At 42.0% G+C, this 23,534-nt stretch overlaps 1 protein-coding gene and 1 long non-coding RNA gene across 9 annotated transcripts in view; one reads left to right on the top strand and one right to left on the bottom strand.

The window, feature by feature from the left end:
- The first annotated feature begins 1,029 nt into the window (after nt 1-1,029).
- On the top strand, nt 1,030-15,603 carry LOC121826309 (uncharacterized protein C2orf78 homolog). Of its 8 annotated transcripts, none has more exons than XM_076576924.1 (6): nt 1,030-4,280; nt 5,863-6,624; nt 7,914-10,696; nt 10,804-10,911; nt 11,871-11,913; nt 12,080-14,257. In XM_076576924.1, the coding sequence occupies exons 1-3, from the start codon at nt 4,274-4,276 to the stop codon at nt 9,794-9,796; spliced, it is 2,652 nt and encodes an 883-aa protein (XP_076433039.1). In that variant the 5' UTR covers nt 1,030-4,273; the 3' UTR covers nt 9,797-10,696; nt 10,804-10,911; nt 11,871-11,913; nt 12,080-14,257. The 8 variants fall into 8 exon arrangements, with proteins under 8 accessions (XP_076433039.1, XP_076433047.1, XP_076433044.1 ...); XM_076576932.1 differs by having other exon boundaries at nt 7,914-10,713; XM_076576947.1 differs by having other exon boundaries at nt 1,031-4,280; nt 6,317-6,624.
- The window catches only part of LOC143274324 (uncharacterized), a 66,201-nt gene continuing 43,978 nt past the window's right edge, over nt 1,312-23,534 (bottom strand). Inside the window, exon 3 of the long non-coding RNA XR_013052926.1 lies at nt 1,312-1,525. This is a non-coding gene — a long non-coding RNA (uncharacterized LOC143274324). The remainder of the gene's footprint in view (nt 1,526-23,534) is intronic.

Raw genomic sequence — 23,534 nt, 5'->3', positions numbered from 1 at the left:
AAAGACATTTAAAGAAAGGCTCAACATCCTTAATCATCAGAGAAATGCAAATCAAAACGACTCTGAGATATCACCTTACACCTGTTAGAATGGCTACGATCAAAAACACCAATGACAACCAATGTTGGAGAGGATGTGGAGCAAAGGGAACACTCCTCCACTGTTGGTGGGAATGTAAACTTGCACAAACACTTTGGAAATCAGTATGGCGGTTTCTCAGAAAATTAGGAATCGAACTACCTCAAGACCCAGCCATCCCACTCTTGGGCATATACCCAAGGAATGCTGATTCATACCATAAAGATACATGTTCAGCTATGTTCATAGCAGCACTATTTGTAATAGCCAGAACCTGGAAACAACCTAGATGCCCATCACAGGAAGAATGGATGAAAAAAATGTGGTACATATACACAATGGAGTACTACTCAGCAGAGAAAAACAATGAAAGCATGAAATTTGCAGGCAAATGGATGGAACTAGAAAAAATCATCCTGAGTGAGGTAACCCAAACCCAGAAAGACAGTCATGGTATGTACTCACTCATAGGTGGATTCTAGATATAAAATAAAGAACAATCAGACCACAACCCATAGAACCATAGAGGCTATATATATAGCATGGAGGACCCTAGGACGACTGTGGCTTATAATAAATTTCAGTTTTACTCAATTATTGAAAAAAATAGCCAAATGAACGGAAACACATGAACTATGAACCAAAGGTTGAGAGGCCCCCAGCTGGATCAGGCCCTCTGAATAGGTGAGACAGTTGATTGGCTTGATCAGTTTGGGAGGCAACTAGGCCGTGGGACCAAGTCCTGTTCTCATTGCATGAGTTGGCTGTTTGAAACCTGGAGCTTATGCAGGGACACTTGGCCCAGTCTGGGAAGAAGAGACTGGACCTGCCTGGACTGAGTCTACCAGGTTGATTGCAGTCCTTGGGGGAGGACTTGTCCTGAAGGAGGTGGGAATGGGGGGTAGGCTGGGGGTAAAGGGAGGGGTGGGAGGGGGGAGAATAGGGGAACCCATGGCTGATATGTAGAACTGAATGGTATTGTAAAATAAAATATATATTAAAAAAAAACTAAAAACGGCGTCGGGGATGTTTTCCCCGTCTCTGAGCAATTTGTTAATATCTTTTCCAACCTTGTTCCAAGTCAAAGGGTGAATCCATGGGCCGTTAATCACCAATGAGGGGTATTTCTCCTCCACAAATTGGAAGAATTTTATCAGATCCTTTTTTTTAAATTATTATTCCTCTCTCCCTAAGGTTGCCTTTCATTTCTTTAACAAAAAGAGCCTCTTTAGATAAGTTCTTGCCCATGGTTATGGGACAACTGTATTTACCCCAAGACTTCCCATGTGGCACAAGTGATGCGGTCCAGGCGTCTCTATCCTGCGTAGTATGGAGCTCCGTCGTAATCTGTAGTCCAGTAGGTCACTGTGCCTCGAGGCCCACATTCAGGCACCACTCGACCCATCCAGCAGGACAGGTTATTAGGTAGGACCCGAGGAGGCACCTCCTGAAAAACCAATGTGGGCGAGAGAGAAAGGAGACCAGGCGCATAAAGAAAAACAGAGTCAGTCTGAGTCGTGTCAAGGTCTCGTTTATTGCAAGGGAAGGCAGGCTTATATATACTGGGGGATAGGAGAAGTGAATAGGGGAAGGGGGGTGATGGAAAATTTCTGAAGAATAGGATCAGGGTGAAGTCTCTTTGGTCCAAAGTTTGTACAACCTCCCAACCTGAACATGTTTCAGGAAGTTATTCTAAAAGTACATTTTGTGTTTTTTTCCGGGAACTAGTATTTTTGTAAGATAGTGACATTTGTCAAGGGTGTAGTCATGCCAGATCATCCAAGCAAGAAAGGTCAAGGCACAGTCATCCATTTTTGGGTTCCCAACACTACTCTACTGCTCTAGCTCTCAATTCCACTGGACTCCTACTGGCAGGACAATCCCTGAGCTTTGAAAGGACTACTTTGTGCATGATCCATTTCTGAGTACCAGCCGGCTATCTCACCACAACAGCAGCCACTGAGTCTCAGCAGCCTAAATAATGACAACTCTCTCCAGCAGCAACAGAAACAATGCCAAGGGAAGGCCAGCAAAGAGTCAGACTGTAACAGTTACAGCTGAACCTGAAACTACATTAATCTCCTGCAAAACCACAAGGGTTTAGAAGGGAAATGTAAACACCAATCATTCTAGTCAACAAAACAATAGCAGTTGTCTTCTCTCTAGACCTGGAACTCCTCCATCACTGGAGATTTTGTGGTGGGTTGCAGTACACGACACGAATTTTCTTCTGTGCAGGTGTACACATATCAAATTGGAGAGTTGTTTAAATTATAGCTATCAACTCTGCTTTCTCTTTACCGGTGTATACATCTCTCTTGACATTTTAATATGTGGGAGAGACAGCTGATATCCTAATAGCACAAATCCAGACAATTCTCCCCGAAAATGATGGAAGAGCCTGGCTTGGTCTATGAAAGCCAGGCTGCTATCAGGAGGGGGTTCCAGCTTGGGGATAATCTGACTCCTTCATAGCCTGCTACTCAATCAGTTTGGTGCGATTCTACGTTTGTCTCATAACTTAAATGGGAATAAAATAGTTTTCATAATCTGGGAAGTCATAAGGACATTCTTGGCCAACATCTTCTGAGGCTTAAGCCCCATCTTAGCCATTAGCATTTAGCAGGAATATGTTTTCAGGAAGTGCCATTTTTCACCCATGCAGGATACCATCTTTCAAATTATTTAACTTACATTTATTTTCCTGGAGATCCTGTCCCAAAGTTTTATTTTACCATATTTATGTGTTACCTCTTGAAAGCCTTTTCTTTTCTACAAGCAACAGAAAGATAGTAGGAACTGACAAGTTGGGACTTGGAAAAGAATTAGAAGGAGTAGAGAGTTCAGAAACTCAAACCACTCTAGGTTGTTAGAGAAAATAAGTTCATTATGACACTGAAAGAAAAATAATGTGCAAATGTTAAAAAAATAGAAAACACTGAAATAATGGGAATTTAACACAGAACATAGTTCTAACAAACTATCTATCTATCTATCCGTCCATCTCTCATATCTATGGATCTCTCATTTTTGCTCCCCTCTAAGACGTCTCAGTAACACAGGCCCAGTGATGTTCTCACCTGGGTCTATGCTGCTACAAGAACACACTTTTTTTTCAGAATGGTCTACAACCAGGAGCCTGGATTAATCTTCCAAATTTCAGTCATTGCCACTTGAAATGTGTCACATTATCTGACAAGTGGTCAGTCATGAAGGAAACTGGAAGGGTGAAAGACAAAGGCAGCCTACAGGCCTATGAGAAAATATAATCTTATTGCAGAGCTTTGCCAAGCACTACAAAACATGAAACAATCTGCATGGAGGAACAGTTCTACTGAGCTGGGCGTGTAGCTGCAAGCTACAGCACTAGCTCAGTGTAAAAGAGGTCCCAAGGGAAAGTACTGACAGCTCATGTGAATGCAGGAGGAGGGCTAAACAGGCTCCAGGGTCATTTTCAATGAGGACTGAGAGACAGACACTGTCATAGTAGTGCTTCTTGAGGCAGTTAGAATAAGAAAGGTATATAAATGCACACTACACCCATGCCATGAGACAGTCTATGAACCCACCAGTGAGTGCCCAAGGAGAATAACAACCTAAACCAATGTGAGGAAACACACAAGATTTACCCATATTTAAACAAAATATCATATTCCTGTCTGTGTTATACACTGAGATGGGAAATGGGTTGCCCAAGGGGACTGACTGGATGTACAGTGTATGCTCACTCCTGGAAGGTGACACCTCATAGGAACAACAGACACAGCTTCATCGATGAATGTTATAAGAAGCTCTGCCAATATCCTGAACTAAACCTCCTGAGAGGGAAACTTCCATGCCAGGATTGCCTCCTCTCACTAGCACACACCTCAGCCTGCATGGCTACTGTTAGTCTCCTGGCATCCTCTCCAACCAATCCCAACTGTTAGCTCAGAATCCGAACTTCCCATTGGCTGCTGCCCCGTTTATGACATCATTCGCCCTTCAACCCAACCTACCAGCCCTGGTAGGTTCTTGGGGTTGCCAGGGTGATGCCTGTAAACAAATTTGGATCATCACAGGTCACCTGTGACCAGTGACCAGTAAGTGCTGTCTGATACCGGACACACTTGCCACTCTGGTCAGCTAATCAGACAAGGACAAACAATTCTCTGGCTCCATTGTACTGTGGGTTGCTGATACTATCCCCCCGACGATGGCAGGTAAGGAAAGAAATTTTAAAACATTAAAAAAATAAGGGATCAGCCGGGCGGTGGTGGCGCACGCCTTTAATCCCAGCACTTGGGAGGCAGAGCCAGGCGGATCTCTGTGAGTTCGAGGCCAGCTTGGGCTACCAAGTGAGTTCCAGGAAAGGCGCAAAGCTACACAGAGAAACCCTGTCTCAAAAAACCAAAAAAAAAAAAAAAAAATAAGGGATCACTTTTCCCTTATTTTTTACTAAACTTTTAAATTTTTGTGTAATGGGTATACTGTTGATGCTGATAGAGATATCTGGAATTGAATGTCACATTTAGATTTGGTTCTTACTGAGGCAGGAAAATATGGACCTAAAAGAAGACAAACTGCAGATATGACCCTTGATGTACACAAAGGTAGTTTGGAACTAATGTTACAGATAACCACAGAGTAAATAAAAAGGCACAAGACATTTTCATATCCCAACCCATTATTAGGCAGCCACACTGTTGAGATTAGTCTAGATAAAGGTTTCCTGTCACATATAGAAAACAATGTCCAGCTCTAGTCCCTGGCTCTTACCCTCTATCCAGCCCATCTTCCACAACATTCTCTTCATCTTTTGGTAGGTTTGGATGTTATCAACATGAGCTGGCTACTCCACAGTCAGTTGGTCTCTGGACAAGAAATGACACACCAGTGTGTGCACGGATTCTCACAAGGATTCCCAACTAGGAGAGTTACTAGAAATTAACAATTACTGTGGAAGTGTTCATTGAAGAATCCATGTAACCAACTTTTAATTAAGAAACAATCTTATTCAGAGATGAACCCCATGCTACATTAGAAATCCCAAACTGTCACTTGAAACATAGGCACTCAACATGAAATATTATCAGCAGGTTGTATTCATGTAGTCATATTGGATGTGTGCTGAATTTATATTAAAAAATAACAAGTAGTGACTTACATAAAAAGTAGTGGGGAACAGAAGGAGCTAGAAGACAAGGGATTCTTAGCTACATACAGTTCTTATCTATGAAAGTCCTGATCCATCATTTCATTAAGAAAACTCAGAGTAGAACCAAGCCTGGTGGACATGGAAAGAACCTACAATGCCAGCACTCTGATGCAGAGACAGGCCAGTCTGTGTGATTTCAAGGCCAGACAGATCTAGGTAGAGACTCTCTCTCTGTCTACATTGAGGAAGGTCTGCACAGAACAGAACAAAGTCACAGGCATGAGAAGCTGCCTAAGGTTCTCCTACTTTAAACACTTCTGTTCTGGGACACAGGTGTGAGGCAGTGCCACAGCAGGAATCAGAACAAGACAAAGCAGGGCAAAGAAGGCTGTTGTCTAGGTTAGAGCAAGAGTCAACATGGATCAACTAGGAAGTCCATGCCAGCACAGGAAGAACAGGCAGCTCACTAAATGGGTGCCATCCTGTCCTTTACCAAGAATCATTCTGAACCATTTGTGTGGGATATGTGAGGGAAAATGGGTCTCAGAATCTCCCAGACTGTACAAATGGGAGATAACAAAGATCTACAAGGGAAGACACACAGATTCCATCTCACCCTGTTCCCATTTTCCTCTTGCTTCCTACAGAAAATTTCCAAAGTGCACCTTTCTTTGGAAAAGAATGTGCTCTGCAGCCCTCTGTGCCTGGGCTGAGGAATGCCATGACCTTAGCAGGAAGTGTGTGCAACTTCTCCAGGGTCTCCACCCCAGCTGTGAGTGCAGCATGGCTGTTGCCATCAGACTCCAGCACTTGTTGTCAGCAGCTCATGGACAGTGCCTACCCCTACCTACCAGTTGGCACAACCATGGTGATTGTGCTGACTGACCAGGGCCAGATCACTGCCTCACCACTCTCCTATCCAGGTGTTCTGCAGTGTGGTCCCATGGGAAACACTGACCAGAGGGGAGCTGCACTCCAGGACTTCACTGTAACTGTCATTGATCAGAATACCACATTCTCCTCCTTCTCTAGGACAGCCCAGGGTGATAATATTTTAGATCCCAAGGCCTTAGTCCTCTCCTATCCAACACTTTCTGCCAGCTTTTTTCAGGCCACACCACCACAGGTACCAAATCAAGGATACAGCCTAGCACCTTCGTACCTGGAGGGCAGCCAGGTCTACTACAATGAATTCAACAGCCTGGGCCCTCTGATGCCTGGAGAACTCGGGCAGTGCCTGCAGGCCTGTGGCTCTGTGTCCTCCTCTGGGGGTCAGGCCTCTGCCTTGCAACCAGAGATGGTGATGATGCCAAAGGAGATTCAGTCAAGAAATGTCCAAACACCCTTCTCCACATCTGCAATCTACTATGCCACACCTGCTCAAGACAAGCCAGACACCATTCTTCAAGGTGAGTAGAGCCAGGAGGGAGGACTGAGATCTGCACTCAAAGCAGACACAGCTCAAACTTTCAGAAGTGGATGTCCTCAGGGAGGAAAAATGGGAGTCCTGAGAGCTCAGCCTTGGCCTGGCTCACCATCCCCATCTTCAGTCTCTATAATGACTGACAATGCAGGGCAATGAGTGGCATCCATCCTCCATTAAGACATGTCCATGGACATCACCACAGTCACACACATCCCTGACCTGGCTAATCAGTCCCATGCACCATTCACAGCAATCGCCTCCTTCCTAATCTATTCCTCGGAGCTGTAGAGGACACCAAGACCTTTCTGTTTATTTTCTCTCACTTGAATTCTGATTCTAGAGCATTGCAATTCCAAATCTGTCCTAGAAGAAGTATTACTTGGTGATTCCAAGTGCTGGCACTGCTGTTTTCTTTCAACCATAAGTGCATTGAGAGTCCAGTATACCTGGAATACCAGAGTACAACTGCTAAATTGGGCAAAGCTTCTCTCTCGTTCTCTCTCCTCTCTCCTCTCTCTCTCTCTCTCTCTCTCTCTCTCTCTCTCTCTCTCTCTCTCTCTCTCTTCTCTCTCCCTTTCCCCTTATCATTCCCCCTCTCTCTCCAATTTTCTTTTGCTATGGTTATTCAGAGGAGAGCCAAGGCTATAAATGATCACTAGGATATGTTCTAAACTACAAAGATAACCCTAGCTAAAGATTTCACCTTCTTAAACCAATATTCAAATCATTAATAATAAGACTGTGAAATGTGGAGCTGGAAGAAATCCAGAGTTGTTGAAAAGATTGCCTTGCAGGAGTTAGAAACTGGGTTTAGATACCCGAACCCATTTAGAAACTCAGGCAACAGGGGGAATTTGAGTAATGCCAAGAGTTTTAAGACAAGAGCAAGCTCTTGAAAATTATGGACCAGACAACCTGCCTGATAGCAAACTTCCACAGAAATGAGGGTCAATCTTTCAAACACAAAGGGAAAGGAAAGGGAGGACCACAAACCCAGGGAATTCTGTCACCTCCCCATGATCACTATGCATGCACACTACACACACAAACACCGAGGAAAACACAAACATCTGAGAAATAATGATATCACATGGCTACTAGAAATAAGAGAGTGGTCACAAGTCTCCCAACAGAGGTGCCGCCTGTGCTACTCAAGCAGAGCTCATAGGAATGCTTTCCCCACTGCTGTAGGGGTCTGAGTACTGAGGAGCACTGAAAAGTGGGGAGCACCTCACTTACCAGGCACTGACTTCTTCCTTGACTCTTTTTCAGTGGCGAAAATGGAGACAGCCCTGGGATTGACAGCTGCAGGCCAGACACTCTGTCTGCTGCAGAGTCCAGACCTCTGCAATGCCTGCATGCAGGATGTTCAGAAGTCACCACCTGTCCATGGGGACTGGTCATTAACTGCCCCCATAGACAGTCCTTCAGAATTCCTGCCCTTGCCTCCTGCTCCAATCTTGGAACAAACAGAGAATAACGACTTGGATTTGATGACAGATGATCTATCAACTCCTCTGGATGCCTATGAGGGCGTAAAAGAAAACCAAGACCCATCACTTCTCCCTTTAGCACATGCCAACATGCAGCAGGCCCTGAACTACACTGATTCAGGGAGCCTAAAACAGAAGCTTTCTCCTGACAATGCCACCTTGGGAAGCAGCAGCCTTGGTCAGGATGAGCCTGGGGTGCTGCAGAGTGTGATGGACTCCAGCATGGACTTTGCAGACATGACTACACTGGTGGCAGATATTTGCCTTCCCCGACTCTTCAACTCAATCACTGATATGAACCCATTCCAAGATCCCACAACAACCCAATCCAAAGACATCAGCAGGGATCGGGTCCAGGAAAGCTTTAGCACCATCAGTGTACCTGTGGACCAAGTGAGAAAGAATGGCCAGGAAGCCTCTGAGATGCTAGATGCGTCTCCTCAGGCCAGAATCCAGCTCCAGGACCTGGTGAAGGGAGAAGAGGCTGTGGGCATTGCTGGGTCCAGAGAAGGGGCTATTGACAACATGCCTAAGCACTTGGAGGGCAGAGCCCAGAAAGCCACACCCAGCATGCCCAGCAGAGCTAGGGCTCAAGGGCAAGACAAGACCAAGAGATCCAGAGAAAACAACTGCAAGAAAACAGAGGAGCTCAAGCAGGCAAGGAACAGAGTCAAGGCAGAAGAAAACACCACCATGCCAAAGAACCAGAGGAAGAGGAATCCACCTGAGCTCAGCCACAACAGCTTTAAAAAGCCTCGAACTCACCTCGGCATGCACATGCTAGAATCCGTACAAGTCTTTCACCCACTGGGGAAGAAGAGTGAGAAGAAAACTGGCATCTCTTCCTCCCGGGCTCGGCTAAACTTCAGCAGCAACAAAGGTCCCAGGACAGGCCCAGCCACAACATCACTTCTGGATGTGCCATGTAATGGCCGAGGCCCTGGTAAAACCCCAAGCAATGCTCAGAGAACAGAGAGAAATGCTTACAGGGACAGTCATCCATCTCCATCCCAGTATAAGCTGCCCCCACCTGGCAAGGTCAAGTTAGTACCTCTAGCTTTTCCAGCCCTGGACATACCACAAGCAAGACCTATTTCTACAAAGCCTCTCCCCCTGGCTTCACACAGGGCCCCTGCAGTGTATCCTGTGAGACCTCATTCTAACTCAGCTCAGTCTACCAAACTCAAGCCATCTAAACCAGCTCCTGCCAGCACTTCTTTGATGGCCTCTGACAAGCCAGTTCTGCCTATTGCTACCAGTGCCACACAAGATAACATAACCAACTCCATCCAGTCTTGCACTGGGCCTCAGACAGCTGTCTCTAGGCCAGTATCCTACAGGGCATCATCTCACCCTTCACTACAGAGGGAGCTTGCCTCTGCAGACAAGAACAAGGCCCCATCACCTCCCAAACCTCAAATCCAACATCTACTGCAAGACTTCAGGCAACAACCAATTCCATGGAGGAATGTGGACATTTCAGGGCCAGTCATCTCACAGCCCATCACAGAAGAGCAGAGACCAGAGAGGGAGGCCATGAAGAGGCGGGCTCAACAGGAGAGAGAGAATGCCGCCAAGTACACCTCTCTGGGAAAACCGCAGCTCTTCCTTCAGAGGCAGAAGGATATGGATATTTCCAGATATTTTGGCTATGTCATGTAAGGGCTGGCCTAGCATTTGGAACACAGTACTATTTATCACAGACAAGGTGAGATAAGGAGACTTATATACATGCATACATTGGATATAAAGACTTGGATATAAGTGTATATATGTAGGTACGCATTGAGTTAAGGTGAATAATATGTACATCCCAGGATTTACACATAATTGGTCAAACATAGTTTCATTACTTGTAAATATCTGAAGACACTAAAGGTGACTGGAGAAACTAAAGTCTGTTATATTTTATCCATGAGTAAGTATATATAGAGGGTTTTGATGGTTTCTTCGTACCTTAGCTGTTATTCATTTATGTCGTCGAAGTAGTAATATATGTTATATAAATACATCATATGATATAAATCCATGGTAGTATTATGTAAGGTAAAAGTAATTAGCCAAAAACCTGTAGTGGTAATACAATAATACTCCTTGACTTTTACTTTTAGGTAAAATAAAAGTCTTTTTTCTTGGTATTTTTCCTATAAGGTATTCTGTGATAGTAAAAACATTCCTGTTCTTACCACACTTCCTCCCATTTTGAAACACTCACCCCAGCCCTTTTATATTTACTAGTCTGGGACAGAGCTACTCCTGAAATTTCATGAAATGAAATACAGGATTCCATGAGCACACTATCAAGCACCCACCATAAAGAGAAAATAGACAAAGTTGACCAATTTCCTGACTTGGGCATCATTTGATTACTCTTTGTCTCCAGTTGTATCCATCTTTGAAATCACCCATTAATGCTTAATTTTGTGTTTGTGTGTTTGTATGTCCTCCACCTGAATTCCTGTGGAACACATGTGTGGAGTGCCCACAGAGGCCAGAAGAGGCCATCAGACCTCTGAGGTCTGGAATTAAGAGAGATTGAAAGCGTCCAGGAGGTGTTCTGAAGTAAGCCTGCAGATACTGTAAGAAAAGCAAGTGTTCTTATCTCATGAGCCTATGTTGAATCCACATACTGCAAACAAATTAACTTCATTTTCTCTATGGCTGAAAAGACTTCACGTTCAATGAACATCCCACTTTCTTCACCCATGGCCATGCTGTTGGACACCATGCTTGGTTCCCTAATATTCTTGAAACGGTGCTGCAGTCAACACTGATGGGCAAGTACCTCTCTAATATATTGAGTTCTTTCTTTGGAAAGGCATATATGAACCATGCGGTGGGCAAGGTTTTGGCTTTTGGAGGTTCCTCCACACTGACATCCAATCAGGCTGGAAATCTTTCCATCCTCTCCAGCATTCCATAGCATTCCTTTTTTCGAACTCTCTCAGGGGTGGCTGTCATTTCTTTTCTAGTTGGCCTTGGATGGCATCTAGGATTTCTCTATGCATTTCCCTGATTCCTCCTCAATCTGAACCATTGTATGTCCTCACTCTCTTTGAAGAAATCAGGGAGGACTGTCTTTCTCTTTGCACTGTACTACCTGGGTTGCCTTCTTTCTGATGATATATGTATTTTATCCAATTCTAAATAATCTCATAATAATCTTCTTACTGGGGTAGCAACAGCAAAGATGTGCTCCTCTTCTCTAGGACCATCTCTCAAATAACTGTTTCTTTTTTTCTGGGATCAAATGCTTTACTTCCCTGAGAGACCATCTGTCAACTACAGCCAGGATTTCTTGAGTGGCCCATGTGTTGCTCCATTCTGGCCTGTCTGAGAACATTCAACACTTTGGCACACTCTGTGCTCTAATATTATCAGGGATATGCACACTATTGCCTCTGAGACATTTGGCACTTCTTTGAGAGGGTAACACATAGGAAATATAACCAATTGATTTCTAACTTTGCTTTTAGTTTCTTGAGACAGGTTCTCTCTCCATAACCCTGCATGTTCAGGATCTAACTATGTTGATCAGGCTAGCCTTGAATTCACAAACATCAGCCTGCCTCTACCTCTAACACTATCTCTGCCTCTGCCTATGGCACTACCTCTGCAATTACCCTGGCCCTGACCCTGGCCCTGGCCCTGGCCCTAACTCAAGAGTGTTGAGACGAAAAGAACAATCCCACAAACAAGTAGATTAAAGTTTCTTTCTATCTATGTGCATATCCAGGTTTCCCAGCATGACTGGATGAAGAGGTCATGTGGAAGCCAAGGTGAATTTTTCTTATCTACTAAAAATCTGAATATCTGAATATCTGTAGCCATGGCAGAGATCCAAAGAATGTCATCCAGCTGTTGTGGGTGCCTAAGTGCAGAGGTTCACTGAAAGGTGCACATCCCACTTACCAGGTACTGACTTCTTCCTTGACTCTTTTTCAGTGGTGCAAACGGAGACTTCCCTGGGAATCACACCTCAAGGCAGAGACTCCATCAGCTGCAGAATGGAACTCTGCTACTCCTACACCCTGGATTACCAGATGAGGACACCACCTGTTAATAGGCACAAGTCATGAACTACCCTCAACCGCAACCTTTAGAATTCCTGGCATTGCCACAAGCTTCATGCCTGGAACAAACAGAGAATGACAACCTGCATGAGATGGCAGCAAATCTGTCAGTGCTTCTGGATGCCTATAAGTGCATGAAAGAACACCAAGACCCATCTCTACTCTCTTTAACACACCCTGACTGCAGCATCCCTTGCACTTCACTGATGCTGGGAGCCTAGGGAGAAGCTTGCTTCTGAAAATGCCACATTGGGAAGCAGCAGTCTTGGTCAGGATGAGCCTGGGACATGCACAGTGTGTTGGTCTCCAGCATGGACTTTGCAGACATGACTACAATGGTGGCAGAATTTCACCTCCCCAAATGCTCAACCCACTCTCTGAACTGAACCAATTCAGTTTCTCACAGCCAACCAATGCAGAGACTCCATCGTCATCAGGAGCGATTCACACCCTTAAATCAGGTGAAGAGGAAGGAAGAGAAAAGCCCTCATCTGATTGATGGAGATTCTCTGGCCAGAATCTAGTATCAGGACCTGGTGGAGGGACAGAGCCTGGAAACAGTTCTGTGGCTAGAGAAGGTGATATTGACAACATCACCCAGTATATAGAAGGCAAAGCTCAGGAAGCCACACTCTGCAGGCCCAGCAGACCTAGGAATCATAGAAGACAACACCAAGAGTACTAGAGAAATCAACTCCAAGAAAGCTGAGGGAGCTGATGCTATGAAGTCATAGAGTAAAGACAGAAGACAAGCCCACTGTCCTCAACAACAAGAAGATCAATTCACCTGAGCTCAACCCTGATGGCTTTGACAAGCCTCAAAACCACCTCAGCGAGCACATGCTGGAGTCTGTGCAGGTCTGTCATCACTGTGGAAGAAGGGTGAGAGGAAAACTGGCATCTTCTGAACCTTGAACTCTTTGTGCCACTCTGTGCTCCTATAGTGACAGAGTTGGTCACACTTTAGCCTCTGGGACAATTGCCATTGTCTTTATCCGGGATTACATATAGCAAGCAGAATTCATTTATTTATTAACTCACTTTTAGTTTCTTGAATTGGGACCCACTCCATACCCAGCATCTCCTAGAACTGACTACATGGAACAGACAATCACTGAACTCAAAAAGTTCTGCCTGCTTCCCCCTCTGCAACAACCTCCATCTCAGCCTCTGCCTCCCCTACAGCCTCCACATCTGCACACTCCTAGGCCACTGTCTCAAGTGTGCTGGGACGCAAGAAATTCTCCAACCAGAAAGGTGGAATCAACTTTTTTTTTTCTGTACCTGTGGACAACCACGTTTCAGTGCATGACTTGATGAAGAGTCCATGTGTACTCCAGGGTACATTTTTGGTACATATCTAAAATCCAAAGAGACTAAGCCACAAGTTTTTACAAATGCAACCTAACTCAGATTCATTTTTTCCCGACAATCTGTCTTGTTTAGGTTGTAGGCTCTACTTGTTACAATGCCCTTGAAGCACTGACCTCATATGAGGTGTGCTCATGCTATCTTGAGTATTTTCTCCTTTTGTATTAAAGTTATGATTGCTTTTCTACTTCTAAGGAGTGGGGAATCTCACAAATTTTATTCACCCTCTCCATAGAGACTCATGGTGCAACTTTCTTCACAATATTTAACTCCCAACTACGCTGTATGTCCAACATTGTTCATTCTAACAAGGGCTAAGTCCAGTCTAACTCACCTAGAAAATATTAACAAGCCTAGCATGAAAAGATCCTACTACGTGAATGCAATGATCCTCACAGGGACAAATTTCAGTACAGCAGTATGATGGAAAGCAATGGCTTAGGGAGGCCTCTGGTTTTATCACACTCTGCGTGTGGCTTAGTGACAGATTTGACCACTGCCATCAGACTACTGTGTTCAACTTATCCCCTAGGAGCAGTAGAAACACATTTGGATGGATATCTTCTAATCTTGGTATTATTATTTTAAACTTTATGTATTCAAACTAAGGGTCTTGTAAAATAATCCTTATTAAAGAAACTCAGGAAGCACTTTTGATATTAAAGCAATTCAAACAATGCTGTACCTGTATTGAATCCTCAATATCATTATTTCTCATTGTACTATTCACTGAACATGATTTTTTAAAACTATATATTGTACACTGAGCCCAGTAAATTTGTGACCAAGGCCTACCCATTCCTTAACTCTCACCAAAATCTTAGGCATTGTTCATATGCTCAGCAGCATTGCCTTCAGTGTCAGGAATGGAACATGTAAGTGTGTTTAATCTCCCATCCATATAGCGAGACAGCATCAAGACATATTTGTCTGGGACTGGATACATATGGTATAAAATGATTATCCCGAGTTACAAGAACTCTCCTGCAATCACCTTGACTACACTCTTCACTTTAGCTGAAATGGTTCTGTTGTGTGTAGACATCACATATTCCTTATCCATTGCTCTGTTATTGGACAGCAAGATCAGTTTATATAGATATTCCAGAAAAAAGCTGCTATTTATATTCATGTGCAAAACAATAACATGTTCAATTCCTTGGAATAGTAGGGATTGAAATTGACATAAACCTGGTGTTGGTGTTTAAAGTGACTCCATACTGAAATAGAGAGAGAGTAGAATACTTCACACTATACCCACCAACTTATTGGTGTTTCCTGTGGAAGCAATACTTGGAAGGCCCCTACTTTCAGTTAACTCTCCATTTCTATTCTCTAGCATCAAGAAAGACCATTTTCTAATGGGCCTAATGTTCACATTCAAGTAATGTCTAGAATGACAAGTCAAGTTTTCATGAACCTCCATGGCTCCTTCTACTATGTACAGTTAAGATTCACAGCCACAGAACTGGCTATCACTGAATTAATCTGTTCAATTACTTCTAAGGTCTCCATCCATCTGATCATCCATAACAATGGGATGTTTACTTGATTTTGGAACAGAAAGCCATGCTACACTACCCTACCCTACTGCTCTAGCTCTCAATTTCATTGGGCTCCTACTGGCAGGACAATCCCTGAGCTTTGGATGGACTGCTTTGTGCATGATCCATTTCTGAGTACCAGCCGGCCATCTCACCACAACAGCAGCCACTGAGTCTCAGCAGCCTAAACAATGACAGCTCTCTCCAACAGCAACAGAAACAATGTCATAGGAAGACCAACAAAGAGTCAGACTGTAACAGTTACAGCTGCACCTGAAACTACATTAATCTCCTGGAAACCACAAAGCTTTAGAAGGGAAACATAGAGACCCAATCATTCCAGTCAACAAAACAATAGCAGTTGTATTCCCTCTAGACCTGGAACTCCTCCATCACTGGAGATTTTGTGGTGGGTTGCAGTACAAAATACGAATTCCCTTCTGTGCAGGTGTACACATATTAAATTGGGGAGTTGTTTAAATTATAACTATCAACTCTGCTTTCTCTGTACCAGTGTGCACATCTCTCTTGTGTAGATGTAACCAACCGTCTTATTAAATAAGCGACACAGAACCAATGCAAAGAAGAAAGCCAAGAGATCAGAGCTAAGAGCCTTACCTGCCTGCTGCCGCTAGCCTCTCCAGCCAAGAGACCTCTCTGAAAGAGAGCTACATCCTGTCTGTTTGTCTTGATATAGACTTTCTTTTCTGCCTTCTCTTTGGTTGTAAACCCAACCACATGACTGCCTCTTCACTGCCTGTTTGTACAGTTCTCCAGGTCTTCTATGGTTGGTATTGAGATTAAAGACTTTTGTCTCCAATGATGGCTGTAACCTTGAACACACAGAGATCTACCTAGCTCTGCCTACCAAAGGCTGGGATGAAAGGTGTGCACCAGAAACGCCCAGCTCTGCTATGGCTTGCTATTAGCTCTGACTCCCAGGCAACTTTCTTTATTAACATACAAATAAATTCACATTTCAGTACAAATAAAATACCACCATATTTCCCCTTTTCTATATTAATAAAAAGAAAAAGGAAAAAGGTTATAACTAACAAAAGAAAAACTATATACAAAAGTACAATAACTATATACAAAATATATAAGTAATAAATACCTAAACAATGTCTAGTCCATTTGTATTTGACAAATTCAGAGAAAATAATTCCATTATCTATTCTATTTTGGTAAGTCCAAAGTGTACCTAATTCACTTTCTATCCTTTCTATTTCAACTATAACTAACTAATCTTCAACTCCCTCAGAGATCCAAGAAGTAAAATGATATTACCTAACAAAAATAAAAACAGGAAGTACATGCAAGCAACTTCAAAAAAAATGTGAGTTGACATAAACAGCCGGGTGTCTGGACAATCACCTGATGTTTCTCCACGGTGTTGGGGCATCATCTTCAGCCTATAGGCTTAGCATATCTGACAGACTTATTTGTGAAGCAGGATGTACACAAGGTCAACAGTTCAACCTCAAAATGGGTGAGAGCAGTCCATGTACCAGAAATGCCTGAATTCCACTAGTGTCATGTCATGATTCAGGATTTTAAATTCTGGAAATTGTTGATAGTTTCACTTGTTTTGGCAAGAATCAGTAGTCCTTTGTTTCATGCCCTGTTTGTTCATTTTGTCCTGTTGATTCGAGGATACTTTGTTGTCCAGTGGCTAACTTTTGCCACAATGAAAGTTAACTCCATATGCTGTTTCTTCAATGCTGGTATTTTCTCTGAAGTAGATTGGTGTTGCCAGGAGCTGACATGTCTCATAGTCATAACAAAAAAGAAAAATTTTCTAAGGTATTAAAACATTTAAATTTCATATTCTGTAGATCTGAGGGGTTTGAAGATGACCTGTCTATCTTAAATATATCTGCTGAATTTTTAAAACATACCTAATATGACTACAAGTTCTATTATAATGTCTAACTACTAACTTTCATTTCTTGATATCCTAATAGTTGGTAATAATAACATTCAAGGATCAGAAAATTGCATTACATTGTTAAATGAACAGTGTAAGTACAATTAAAAATATACATATAGCATTTTCTAACAAAATCAATTTCAATGTATATAATTTGTATATAAAATAAAACTTTCCAACCCAATGTAAAGTATTTAAACTACTAATTGTCTTTTTCTTTTCTTTGTTTTTTAAACAAGAACCTTAAATCTAATCTCCTTTGCTTAGTCTTTTTCCTAACCCATGACAACAACTTGTAATCAACCCCCTTAAACAATGAAAAGTATCCCAGACCCAAAACCCATTAAAAAGACCAAAAAACCACCCACCCCACACCATTTCTTTGGGAATGTGGGCGTCATATTCTGAAAATTGCCCCATGCTGGGTATGGGCGAAGGCATTTTTATCCTGAAAAGAAAAATTTTAGTTTAATTGTCAAATTCTAGGAAAGGTAACTACATCCGTCATTATCCAGTCTGTGTATAATGCCAAAGTTCAATGTCAAGTCCTTATTTGAAAGACCCCCGAAGGCAGTCTTCCCTCTGGAGAGACCCTCGCCCAGAGATCACACCGAGACCACAAGTCAGATGCAAACAGCAAGAGGCTTTATTCAGGAACACAGGTACCCGGGGCAACACAGTCCCTCAAGAGGCTCAAGAGACTGGCGCCCCGATGGGCTGGAGTGGAGGGTTTTTATAGGGTCGGGCAGCAGGAGCACGAGAAGCATGGTTTACAGGGTTCTGATTGGACGATTCAAATGAGGCCAGGTTCAAACTCAGGACAGTTCGTGGTTTTTCCCCCGAGCTCGACACGCCTGCTGACTTGGTTACAAGTTGTTTTTCTGACCTTTAGTACCCTGTTCTGGGGCCAGGTGGCCGACTGTAGATACCCCGTTTGTTCCTGTGCCCATGTCCTCTAACTGAACTTTCCCCGTGCTTTTCAGGCCTTACTCGAAATGGCGTTAGGCTAAGCTAGTATGCTGGGGTCTTTCAATTCAAGTAGTCTTTGAGACTGGATCATCTCAGGTAGCCATCTCAAAATTGCTCTGAGCACTTTGTAATTCAAAGCTGATCTGTAGATGATGCTTGTCAGCTTAGTGATATTATTATTGTCCACATAGAATTGTTGTTGTTGTGGGGCCCCATCTTCTTCCTGGAGACTTCAGTTGATGTTAGGCCTGGCCGTAATTCCCTGCAGAAAACTGATAAGAGACTTGAACACAAAGACATATATATGCAGCTAATTGAAGCCTTTTTTTAAAGAATTAGTTAGTGCTCTATATAACCATTCATATCTTAACAGAGTTTAAAATGTGTGTGTGTGTGTGTGTATATATATATATATGTATATATATATATATATATATTAATCTTGTAAATTTTGATATAAAATTTATACTTTAAGAAAAGTTTAAAGAATCAAAATAGAATCAAAGAGGTGAGATTAGTAATAGAATAGTCCCTTAATTAATTTGGCTTTTCTCCTGTCCCATAGCAGATGGCGCTTTTCTTCTGGCATGATACAGGGAGTTTGCATTTTCCTTTTAACAACATGCTTGAGTTTAAAGAAGGAGAGAGCCATTCTCCAACTCCAAAGTCAGCTTTAAATTTTAATTGAACTGGGACTACTAGAAGACCAATAGTGTTAAATCTTTAGAGAAAAGCAGAAACAAACATTTAGGAAGACATGAAAATTTTTTTACATAATATACCAATGCGCCATTTCACTCTGTTTCCTGGGATAGATGATTTGTCCCTTTTCTTCAGTTGTCTCATTTGCCCTGTGTCCTTCAGATTCCTTAACCTTCATTCTCCTAAAAGACAAAAACAAAAACCTTTCCCCAAGACTAATTTTGGTGATGTTCCTTTTTGACAAGTTATTATCTGATTAAATGAAAAAGCATGTGTTACTGGTATAAGTTAGTTTAAACTGGATGTTCATGCTGGTTGATGAACTATCACCTCCTCTAATTAAGAGGTCTCTCCTTTTCAAATCGAACTTTTATCAATTTTGATGCTAATCTTCTCCTGTAAAAACAAAAGCTAAACCTTGTCCCCAACGTAACACATATCCTGTTTTCCATTCTGAGGTTAGCACATCCTTAAAGTATATAGGCTGATTTAATTCTGTAGTTTTTTTTCTATTATCCAATGTCTCTCTGCAGCTGTTGTTCCTTTCTCATTGGCATTGAGAAAATTCAAAGTTAATAGAGCATTATGCAGTCTATTTCTGGGGGTTTTGTTACCCCTTTCTGTTTATTTAGCATATCCTTTAGAGTTCTGTTGGATCTTTCTATAACTGCTTGACCTGTAGGATTGTGTGGTATGCCTGTAATATGCTTTATATTGTAATAAGCAAAAAAAAACTGTTTCATTTTAACAGAGACATATGATGGAGCATTGTCAGTTTTGAAATGTGCAGGTATACCCATGATGGCCATAACTTCTAGCAAATGAGTGATTACAGAATCAGCTTTTTCAGAACTCAAAGCAGTTGCCCATTGAAATCCTGAATAAGTATCGATGGTATGGTGAACATATTTCAATTTTCCAAATTCTGCAAAGTGAAACACGTCCATCAGCCAGATTTCAATCCTCTGACTACCCTTTGGATTACATCCTTCTGGTAATGGCTATTTAAGTCCTTGTCACCTTCTAAGGTTTTGAACAAATTATTTAGTTCATCATTTCTTACCCCAACAATAGTTCATAGATGAGAAATATCTACAAATAATCTTTGACAATCATTAAGAGTCTGTAGTCTGTCCCTCCTAATTTGCACCTTCTGCGGTCTAATTTTTTGTAGTTCTATTTTATTTCCTAAATAATTAATAGAATCTCCTTTTTGTATCTTTTCAGGAGCAATTTGTAATCCCCAGTAAGGCAAAATTTTCTTTACTTCTTCAAACATTCTTTCTAAAGTATCTGCATTTGAGTCAGGTAGTAAAATATCATCCATATAATGATAAATTATAGATTTAGGGAATTTTTTACGTATCACTTCCAATGGCTGTTGTACAAAATCTTGGCACAGAGTTGGACTATTCAACATTTCCTGTGGGAGAAACCTACATTGAAATCTTTTAACTGGTTGAGAATTATTATAAGTAGGCACTGTGAAAGCAAATCTTTCTCTGTCTTTTTCTTGAGAGGGTATTGAAAAGAAACAGTCTTTAAATCAATAACTATGAGAGGCCATCCTTTTGGTAACAGAGTAGACAAAGGAATTCCAGATTATAGAGAACCCATTGGCTGAATTACTTTGTTAATTGTTCTAAGGTCTGTTACCATTCTCCATTTACCAGATTTCTTTTTAATAACAAATACAGGAGATTTCCACGGGCTGGTTGATTCTTCAATATACTGAGCATTTAACTGTTCTTCCACCAGCTCTTTCTCTGTTGTTAAAAGGCCATTGCTGAATCCATACAGGCTTGTCTGTTAACCATTTTAAAGGTAGAGCTGTTTGGTGTCTTTGGAAGATCATCAGTTGTTGTGCCCTGTTCTTGTATAATATGGATGGCTGTTGACCACTCATTAGAATAATATCTTCTAATATTTCAGTCAGAAACAGGTGCTAGTTTATGACTTGTTTCTGAGATTGGAGGGATGTTAATCTGAGTATTCCATTGTTGCAACAAGTCTCGACCCCACAGGTTCATAGCTATGTTACTACCATATGATATTAATTTTCCTCTCTGTCCTTCTGGACCTATACATTCAAGCCATCTTGTACTCTGTTTTACTTGAGATAATGTCTCAATTCCTAACAGATGAATGTTCACCGCCTGAAGAGGCCAAGTTGGATGCCAAAATTCTGGTGCAATTATGGCAACGTCCGCACCTGTGTCTACCAGACCAGACAACAAAACACCATTAATTTTATTGCTAATTTTGGTCTTTGTTCATTAATAGAGGTTTGCCAAAATTTTTTCTTTATGTTTTCTCCTGAATTTTCTATTCTCTCTGTTTCATCATCCTGACCAGCATGATTTATTCCAATAGGCATTTGGTTATATAATTGCTCTGAGTAACGGTTTCCTCTATGACTGCATGAAAGGTTTGAACTGGATTTGCTATGAGGGCCTGCATGAGGCCCCTCTGGGAGTTTCCCAAAGACTGAGGCAAAGGATTTCCTTGCCTGTCCCTTGTTGATCTACATTCGTTGGTCCAGTGTTTTCCCTTACACACCTTCTGCATACTCCAGAAGAAGGGGGCATTCTGTTGCCATTGTTCCTTGAAGAAACATTGTTTCTAGAAATGACCTGTTTACAGTCCCTTTTCAAATGTCCTTGCATTCCACATCCAAAACATCTAACATTCCTCAAACCTTTTGAAATTGTTTCTCCTACCCACATATCATCATGGTCATGAGCCTCAACATTGACCATGTCTCTAATCCAAACTTCCAAAGATGCAGATCTTGCCTTTAATGGCCTGGTTATTCTTTTGCATGTTGCATTCGCATTCTCAAAGGTCAAAGATTCAATTATTTTCTGACTAGCTTCTGAATCCAGGACCATTCTCTTTACTGCTGAAGACAGTCCTGTAAAAAATCTTTGAAAGATTATTTTGGGCCTTGTATAACCATTGTAAATGACTCAGATTTTTTCCCTTGGTTCTTCAACTCTGTCACATACATTCAAGGCTGCTATTCAACATACAATTAGGGTTGGGACATCATATAAACATTGTGTTTGTACTGAAGCATATTGGCCTTCTTGAATAAGCTGATCCTGGAAGACTTGTATTCCTTTATCCCTCTATTGTTTTTCTATGTTTTTGCCTCATCTCTGAACCACATTTGCCACTGGAGCCTTTGACTGGGTTCCAGAACAGCCTGTGCCAGCTCCCGCCAGTCCTGAGGTATAATCCTACTATATGTTGACCAAGAGTTTAACATTTGCTTTACATATGGGGAATGCATGCCATAAGATACTATTGCCTCCTTAAACCTTCGTAAATCTAACATTTCAATTGGAACCCAAATATTTTGTGTAGTCATTGATTAGGCAACTGCTTTACGGCTACTGGATAAATTAAGGGTGACTGTGTTAAAACAGGCTTTCTTTCTGTAACCTTATGATCCAATCTTGAAACAACTTCACTGTTAATTTCTTCTGTCTGAATTTGAATTTCTTTATGATTCATTTTTACAGGTTTAACAAGTTTTTCTAAAACTGTTATCCTGGCACTTAAACTGACTATCTTTTTAAATAGTAAAATGGGGATAAGCATAGTAATAAAATGCATAATTCAATCAACATTAATCTTCTCATATAGTTGTTCCATTGTCAGACTGCCTAAAATTTCAAACAAAACCCAATTTTTTCCAATGTACACATAAAAAACATTTTTTAATGTGGTAAAATTTTCTCTTTTAAATAGTTTCCTTTAAAATACCTGATATGTTAAGTGACTTACCAAGTCTGCGTAGAACAGTAGAAATCCAAGCAATTTCAAAACAGCCACCTAGTGTCCGAGGTGTGAATCCAGAGAGAGAGAGAGAGAGAGAGAGAGAGAGAGAGAGAGAGAGAGAGCAAGAAAGCATAGCCACAAGTTCTGACTAACAGGTTGAATCCAGCCACATGTTCCTGCTTGAGCAGAGTCAAGCCTTGGCTCTGACTTCCTTAAGCTCCGACCACATGCTTTGGCTTTACAGGCAGGGGCCCTGTTCGGGCTGAGTTGTTTGTAGCACCGGCTTTAAGCAAGTAGCTCCAATTGAGTGCAACTGCCTGGGGCTACAGTCAGTCCAACCTGAGGCCAAGCCGACCTGGGCCGGAGCTGGGCCCAAGCTAGGGAGCCAGGCCGCTCAGGCTGGAAACAGGAACTGCCACCAAGCCAAGCAGTTTTTAATGGATTTGTGGCATGTTGGGCACCAAATGTAGATGTAACTAACTGTCTTATTTAAAAAGAAACACAGAACCAATGCAAAGAAGAAAGCCAAGAGATCAAAGCTAAGAGCCTTACCCGCCTGCTGCAGCTAGCCTCTCCAGCCAAGAGACCTCTACGAAAGAGAGCTACTTCCTGTGTGTTTGTCTTTAATATAGTCTTTCTGTTCTGCCTTCTCATTGATTGTAAACCCAAACATATGACTGCCTCATCATTGCCTGTAAGTACAGCCCTCCAGGTCTTAAAGGTGTATGTCTCCAATGCTGGCTGTATCCCTGAACACACTGAGATCTACCTAGCTCTGTCTACCAGGTGCTGGGATTAAAGGCATTGGCCATCACCGCCATGCTCTTGCTATGGTTCTAATAGCTCTGACCCAGGACAACTTTACTTATTAACATACAATTAAAATCACATTTAAGTACAAATAAAATAGCACCATACCCCCTCTTGGCCCTTAGCATTTAGCAGGAATATGTCTTCGGGTAGTGCCATTTTTTTTCACCCATGCAGGATACCATCTTTCAAATTACTGAACTTACATTTAT

Source organism: Peromyscus maniculatus, chromosome 1, assembly GCF_049852395.1.
Source record: "Peromyscus maniculatus bairdii isolate BWxNUB_F1_BW_parent chromosome 1, HU_Pman_BW_mat_3.1, whole genome shotgun sequence".
Taxonomy (NCBI): Eukaryota; Metazoa; Chordata; class Mammalia; order Rodentia; family Cricetidae; genus Peromyscus; species Peromyscus maniculatus.
Note: the sequence above shows the minus strand (reverse complement) of the source record. Positions and strands in the feature narration are given on the sequence as shown.